This window comes from Ailuropoda melanoleuca, chromosome 7 (assembly GCF_002007445.2).
Source record: "Ailuropoda melanoleuca isolate Jingjing chromosome 7, ASM200744v2, whole genome shotgun sequence".
NCBI lineage: Eukaryota > Metazoa > Chordata > Mammalia > Carnivora > Ursidae > Ailuropoda > Ailuropoda melanoleuca.
This window is the reverse complement of record NC_048224.1, coordinates 60,640,216-60,647,695: the sequence shown is the minus strand read 5'-3', so window position 1 is coordinate 60,647,695 and position 7,480 is coordinate 60,640,216. Positions and strand designations below refer to the sequence as shown.

General features: G+C 60.1%; 1 protein-coding gene across 1 annotated transcript in view; it reads right to left on the bottom strand.

Annotated features, from left to right (window-relative positions):
* Positions 1–7,480, bottom strand: part of CACNA1B (calcium voltage-gated channel subunit alpha1 B) — a gene marked incomplete at its 5' end in the record, with an annotated part of 170,645 nt that overhangs the window by 85,463 nt on the left and 77,702 nt on the right. Inside the window, 2 exons of the mRNA XM_034663768.1 lie at positions 7–297; positions 3,881–3,943. Coding sequence (XP_034519659.1) covers positions 7–297; positions 3,881–3,943 — 354 coding nt within the window. The remainder of the gene's footprint in view (positions 1–6; positions 298–3,880; positions 3,944–7,480) is intronic.

Here is a 7,480-nt window from a genome sequence, read left to right as displayed (position 1 = left end):
CGGTGCCGGTGGTGCCTGCGCGGCGGGTCCGCGCCCTCGGCCGCCTCCGTGCCCTCGGGCCGGGCCTTGCCTCCCGCGGGGACCCGCGGCCCGTCGCGGCCTAGCTCCACCACGAGCGGCCGGTCCAGGTGCGTCTTCATGTCTGGCCGCAGGTGGCGCGTGGTGGCGTAGCGCAGCCTCTCCTCGGGGTCCATCTCGCTGTACAGCGCCTCGCAGCTGGCCCTCAGGTTCCGCAGCCGCAGCTGGCTGGCCCGCTGCTCCCACACCGAGCGCGCCTTGGCCGAGTTCTGCGGCCTGCTGTGGGGAGACCGGAGGTGAGCGTCCGCCCCCTGCGCCGCCCTCCGATCTCTCTGCCTCACAGGGCAAGCCACAGATGGACGCAGCGATGGAGGGATGGCAGAGTGGACGCAGGGAGGAGAGGGAGGGAGGACAGGTGTCAGGAGCCCTCAGGACCCCTGGCAGCAGGTGCAGAACAAGTAAGGGATACCCAGGGTAACAAGAATCCAGCACTGCCCCCACCCCATCATGATCCCATAGATTGTGAGAGCACCAGCCTCGGGGTGGGGGGTGGGGGGCTCAAGGCCACCCTTGAGCAGGTGTACGGGGGCTCTTGGCCAAGGGATGCAGGGCAGTGGGAATGATAGGCACCAGCATGAGGTGGCAAACAGGCTTCCAGGACAGGTGGGCTGCTGGCCAGGAAGACCATCATGGGGAGAGGAGGGGGACAGTGTCCAAATGGGGCAGGACTGAGGAAGAGGCAGGAGGCAGGGAGCCCCCTGCGGCAACCCTGGGGTGCTGGCCCTGCTGCAGCATAGAGCAGAGCTGCCCAGGGAGGGACTTCTCCATCTCCACTTCCAGAAAAATAGCCACTGGCCAGGAGGAGACAGGGGTATTTGTGAGAGACCCTGAGAAGACGCAGGTCCTTAGGAACCTCAGGCCTAGGGAGCAAGGGGCCAGGGGCAGTGGGCCCTATTAGGGGCAAAGGGTAAGCTGTGACTGCTCCCTAAGGTGGCCAGCCCCAGCCAGGCAGCTGTCACTCGGCTCAGTGACCACTTGCTCCCAGGAGCCCAGCAGTTAGGTCTAGGGTTACACATGCTGCCTCCTGTGGTCCTCAATGCCCTCCACTCTCCTGGCTCCACGAGGCGCCCCTTCCATCCGCCAGGGCAGAGAGGACCCCTCCAGCACCAGAAGTGGCCTGTGCTCCAGTCTCAGCCCTCACTCACAGGCTACCAAAGGTTTGACCACCCTCCAGCCTCACCCACATGGTCACATGTGGGGCTCCACAGCCCAGGGTACATGAGAAGCCCTTTGCATTCTGGAATCTGTGCTGAATAAGGCCTCCAAAGTAGGTGACCCCAGTCCCACTTGGTCAAGCAGAAACCTCATCTGAGGCCAGAGTCTCGTCCTTCAGCCTCTGGAGGTTTCTGGACCCACCATGGTGGTGGTGGTGGCATCTGTACTGTTCAGAGCCACACTGTACTGTGGGCTGCAATGCCCATCTCATCCAATCCTCACAAGTACCTCTTGTCCCTATTTCACAGATGAAGACACTGAACCTAGAAGGCGTGACTCATAGAGGGCCCCATAGCAAGTCACTGACGGAGCCAGAATCAGACGCAGGAAAAGGCAAAATGGAAAAAAGGTATCTAAAGAGGTGAGGCCTTGGCCAGACCCCAGCTGCACTGACAGCACAGAGTCACAGCCTGAGGGGCCCCAGACCGGGGCCCTGGGCCACTGGGCACCATGCTGACCTGCAAAGACAGAGGTGGCCAAGTGTGGGAAAGGCCCAGTCCCTCCAGTTGGCCTGCACAAGCTGTGTGACACTGAATCCTGCCCCTTTGGAGGGGATGCCCAGGCTCCAGTGTGAGGAGCCATTTCCAGGGCAGTGCCTCAAAAGTATGAGAGCAGAAGAGCACGATGTCTGTCCGTCACGTGGGAGCCCATATGGTAGGCAGGCAGGGCAACGCATGGGGGACGAGTGTCGGCCTCTCTGGCCATCTGCTAACCGACACCTTCAACTGCCACGCCAGGCCCTGACCTGTGTCCTCTGATACATCAAACCTGTGCTTCCCTGCTCCCGGGGACACCTTGCAACAGACCCACCACCTTCTGTGTCTTTGACTTTAACCTGAAGCCCCGGGGACGCACCCATCCCAGCCTGGCACCAAAACAAAGGGCCCAACTCTGAACAATGCTGAACCATGTGAAATGGACGATCGGAGCCCCTGAGGGCCGACAGCCAGTCCAACAGCCTGACGCCCACCTGGACTCAGCACCTTTGGTCAGGAGGGTTAGTGTTAGAAGCCACCTAAGACCTGGGGGGCAGTTCTCTGTCAGAGCAGACAGGCAATAAAGATGGTGGCTCAGGTGAGGATGGCCTCCTGATGACATGGCTCTGCCCTCAACCTGGCCTGACCCCAGCTGCAGGTCCTTCTCTCCCACAGACTAGCTAAGCTTCACAAAGAGGTGACTTGTCCACTAAAGTAGAGGGTGCCACAGGACTGGCAGACTCCCCTCAGAACTTCCCAGGGGAGCAAGACACTGACTAGCTGGGTCATGTGGCCCCTCTAGGCCCCACCTGGCCCTGCTCCTGCTGGGTCTCTCTGCCTCTCTGGGCCCTAATGCCACCTGAAACTGTCTGCACCCACCCACCCCTTGATGTCCTGGCTTCCTCTCTGGGTACGTCTCTGGGTCCGTGCTCCAGGCTCCCCCTTCCTGTTGGCGCCCGAGTCGGCCTGCACCCACCTGGTCGCTGTTCTGTCCTTGCTCCGTCTGGCATATAAAGTGGTGTGGCCACCCCTGGTGTCTCACTCTGCACCTCTCCACTGAGTTCACAAGCAGCAAGAACACGAGAGTGAGGGCCAGGCCACCATCAGACACACCGTGACAATAATGCAGACCAAGTCCTTCTTTAAAAAGGCTCTTTCCAGAGTCACATGGGGATGCTGCTCCCACAATGTCTTGACCCCAGCTTGCTGGTATAGCCCTATTCAACCACACCCAACCCAGGCGCTGTGCATACCTGCAGGGCCCAAAAAGGAGCCTCAGTGGCACGGCCCAGCTTTGAGGGCTCTGGGCTGGAAGAGCCAATTACCCATAGCTGTTCGTAACGGGAAGCAGCCCTCACTATGACACCATCAGTACCCACATCCACATCTTACTCCACCCCGTGAATCAGTCCTCCCGGATCCAACACCAGCCAGCAGCTCCAAGTGCTTGTGAGCAAGCCCAGCTTAGGTCTGTGCTGGCTGAGGAGGGAGCAGGTGGTACCCAGAGAGGGCACCTGGCTTCCCCCATCCAGGTGCGCTGAGCACACCCAGCCGCTCCGGGGACTTCTCACCTCCCGCGTTGGTCTCCCCCTTGAGAGGAAGCCCCTGGAGGCAAGCACCCCAGGACCACTTCCCCTGTCAGACTGATGTCACCTCCAAGAGGGACACGCTGGGATTCTGTGGGTCTACCTCAGGCTCTGGCTGCTCTGACACGAGACAGCAGCTCTGCTCTTGCTAGGACAACTTCCTAAGGGTCACAGATACATCCCTCCCGAGTCAAAAAGGGATGGGGCAGGAGGACCCCATGAATGTCCTCAGTGAGTCCTACTGAGCACCATAGCTCACGGGAACCACAAGGAGACGCGGCACGTGGACAGACAGCAGACAAGAGGACCGGGGGGCGGGGCTGAGCTCAGAGAGTCTGACGCCTGCGGGCAGGACTTGGGAACGTCGGGAAGCATGCCCACCGTCCCCCGTCAGCTGCAGAAGGCTTTCTTGGAGCTGCCCCTGAAGCAAGTGATTTGAGGTGGAAAAGCAGTTAGGAGTGGAGGGAGGTGTTCGCACATAGCTGCCACAAAGCCACAGGTGGGTACCGTAGCAGAGCAACTCACGGTGAGTTCACGCTGGAGACAGATGAGCTGCGAGACACAGCACCTCGAGTGTGCTTTACAAAACTGCACATGCAAAAAACAGAACAAAACAAAAGTGAGAAAACCACAGAGGGTTCTAAGGGACACAGAACACGTTTAAGCCACGTCAGGTCAGGGCGCAGGCTGCAGTGTGCATCTGGGCAGGAGGCCGGGGTTGCTTCCGTCAGAGTGGGCACCAGCTGAGACCTCGGGGTAAAAGAGAGGTTGAGAAAGAAGGAGCATTGGCGAACGGTGACACTGAGGAGAACACAGCACGCCCCACCAGCGCTGGAAGACGACAAGCTGCGATCTGGGGGCCCATGCACTACAGCTCAGTACATTCTGCCCCACGAAGGCCAGTGGGGTTGGAAAGAGCCAACACCGTGTGTCCCTAAATTCCAAATGGCTCTCCCCTGCCACTTGGTGTCCCACTCCTATGGGGCCGTAGTGGGATGACCTATGCATCTGCCTTGCTTTGAGATGGAGCAAAGCCAGCTAACGCAGACACCTTACCTTTGGGCTTCACCTGAGCCTTGCTGCCTGACCACCCTGCTCTGCCCCAGCCCCCCTGACCCCTTGGCTCCTCAGGCTCTAAACCCAGGTGCCTCCGGCTCACCGTGACCCTCACAGGGGCATGCAGGCTACGTCACCAACCCACTTCCCTCGGGTGTACTCCAGCCATTTCCCCAGTGACCTTCTGGAAGCTTTTGCAAAACCAACAGAGAAAGCAAAAATCTCTATCATCCTTCCCCTTTAAGGTAGTTTCCCCAGGGGAGGACCATGTGGCTTCCCACCACCTCCTTCTCAAGGCCAAGTCTACACACCTTTGTGAGGAGCTCGGAACAACTCATCTACCTGCAGGTCCCGGGTGCAAACAGGCGTGGGTGCAGGTGTGGGTGTGTGCGAGTGCGTGTGTGAGAAGGGGTGTGCAAATCAGTGTGCGACAGGGTGAGAGTGCGTGTATGGTACGTGAGGATGAGTGTGGATGTGCGTGAGCATGTGTCACAGGGCGTGTCGGGGGACTGAATCATGGGACGGAGTGAGTGTGTGCAGCAGCGCTCAGAGGTCCAGGTGAGGAGAAGGGTGACCAAGTGCAGAGAACCAGGAGGGCCATGCCAACCTTAGCAACTCTTCCCTCCCAGGAGCCTGACATGGCCGTCACCCGAGGACGCAGCCCAGCCCTAAGGGACAGGGACAGCCCTCTGAAGAGGCGTGGCGCCCCCGTCCCCTCAGGCATGTGCAGCTGCACAGAGCCCAGGGGAGCGTCTCAAGCACCAAGGATGCTGAGGGCCCCTCTGCACCCAAGGCTTCACAGAGAACATCTGGACCAGTCCTCCCGCTTCACCGACCACACCCATGGCTGCAGGGAGCAGGTCAGGGGCCTTACTCTCACCCCAACCCAGCAGTGGGGAAGAAGCAAGCGTTGCCCATCCACCCCACACAACTCGCCGGGAGAACAGAAACAGCTGGGAGGGTGGGGGGCAACGGACAGACAGGACAGACAGACACCAGGAGCTCTGAGCCCAGGCGTTCAGACCTGGTCCAGTGTGCAGGGTCTTCAGCGACCACATCAGACTGCCTGCCACCCGACAAAGGCAGACTGAGGACATGCCACAGGGGACAAAGGCCCAAAGCTGCATCTCAGGAGAACCTGCAGGACCCACAGCTAGCCCAGGAAGGGGGAACACAGAGGCCAACGCCTGCAAACACCCCAGGCTGGCTTGACAGGAACGAGGCGACACCAAGCTGTGAGGCAGGACACCTGTGCATCCCCAGGGACTCCACCCAGGAGAAAAGATGCACCAAGGTGGCGCTCAGGTCAACAGCTGGTGTTGTAATACGCCCTGGGCCTGGCTGTGCCATTCTGCAGCCTTGTACCTGCAGAGCAGTGTCCCCAGACGAGGCCAGGGGCAGAGGAAGAACATCCAGACCTTTCTTGGTGGCCTGACATGCTCTCCATGGTTGTGCTTAAGGCCCCAGCACCCGCCTCTCTGAGGTCTCAGCCCCGATGGGAATGGACACCCTGCTGTAACCCCTAAGGCATAGGGAGCTCTGGCAGGTGCAGGGCCCACGGGACAACGCACTCACGTCCACGAGCACAGAAGGCAAATGCTGAACAGGAACCCACAAGGCCCGTGAGTAAGTCCAAGGCTCACCACTGCCTCTGCTAGAGCAGATTACAACGCTCGGGAGAAGGGGCCACCTGCCGGGTCACCACTACCTCCTCAACGCAAGCCCGGGACCAAGCCGACCAAGTCCCTGAACCGGCCGGACAAAACACAGAGACAAGTGAGCACCAAGCCCCCCAGTAGCTGTCTGAGTCATGGCTGCTGTGTCCTGCCGGGCTTCCTGCAGGCCCCTCGCATCCCTGCCCGGGCCCCCTACGGGCCTGTGGCCTCCTCTAGCTTCTTCTCCCCCAGAGGCCAGTGCTTCTGGCTTGGCTTAGGGGCAGGTCCTCTGCAAAGGCCTTCCTAGAAAACAGGCCATCACCCTGGTGACTGCCAGACAAGAACAGGGCTGCTGTGGTGCACGCTCACACGTGCAGACACACACTCACACACACGCAGACACACGCACTCTCTCACACCTGCATCCCACACTCCCAGCAAACTCATCCACCTGCCGGCACACACACTCAGCAGCACGGACGCATGTGTCACCACAGATGTACCTGTGGCTGTTTCCGGGCAGCAGGGAGAGGGAGGAAGGCCGGCTGGATCAGCACGGGAAACGGGAGGTGTGGGGTGGAGTGGGCGTGGCACCGAAGACAAGTCAGCAGTTCCCGGGGCTCAGCCTGGCCTACAGAGTGAGCCCCAACAGAAGGAGAGCTCCTCTGTTCTCTCTACGGCCACCCTGATACCAGGCCAGACTTCCTCCCTCCTACCCATCCCTCCCTGCCCCCCGCAGGTGACCTCCCCCAGCACACTGCACCCTTGACCCCGGGCCGGGCACTCTGTCCCAACTCTGAAGCCCCTGATACTTCCAAATGAGGCTCCACAATGTGCCTTGAGGCTCAGCTGAACCTTGGGGTGACCAGTCAGTCTCCCCACGGAAGCCTGGGCCTGCCTTCAACTTCTGTCATCATCAAGGCTTCCCCTTGACCTCTGTCCCCATACTGAAACCTTGAAGACATTTTGGGAAACTGCATTAAGTCTCTTGGGCTGCTGAAGTACCAGCTAGAATCTTTTGGCTCACAAAGTACATTCCTAAAAAGCTGAGTACAAAACAGACATACTGACACGTTCCCTCGGACTCACAATCTTTGTCCAGCGAGGGGCCCTGGAGTGACCCGAGAGTGCTGAGAAGTAGGTCAGAGCCAATCCCACCCACGATGGGAGGGCCATGCGTTGCCACTCCTTGCTCCGGCTCGAACTGGGAGAAGCCATGGAGGCTTTCCCTGGTGAACCCTCTCCTCAAAGGCTCCTATAGGAGGGGAGCCTTTCCTTCACATCACAGCTCCTGAGGGCAGGGAGGCGGCTGTGTCTTGAGAAGCTCCGGCCAACACAAGGGATTGGGAGGAAGCCCCCCCGAGGAAGCGTCCTGCTGAGGGCCCGGCTGCGAGACGAGACTCGGCAGCAGCCC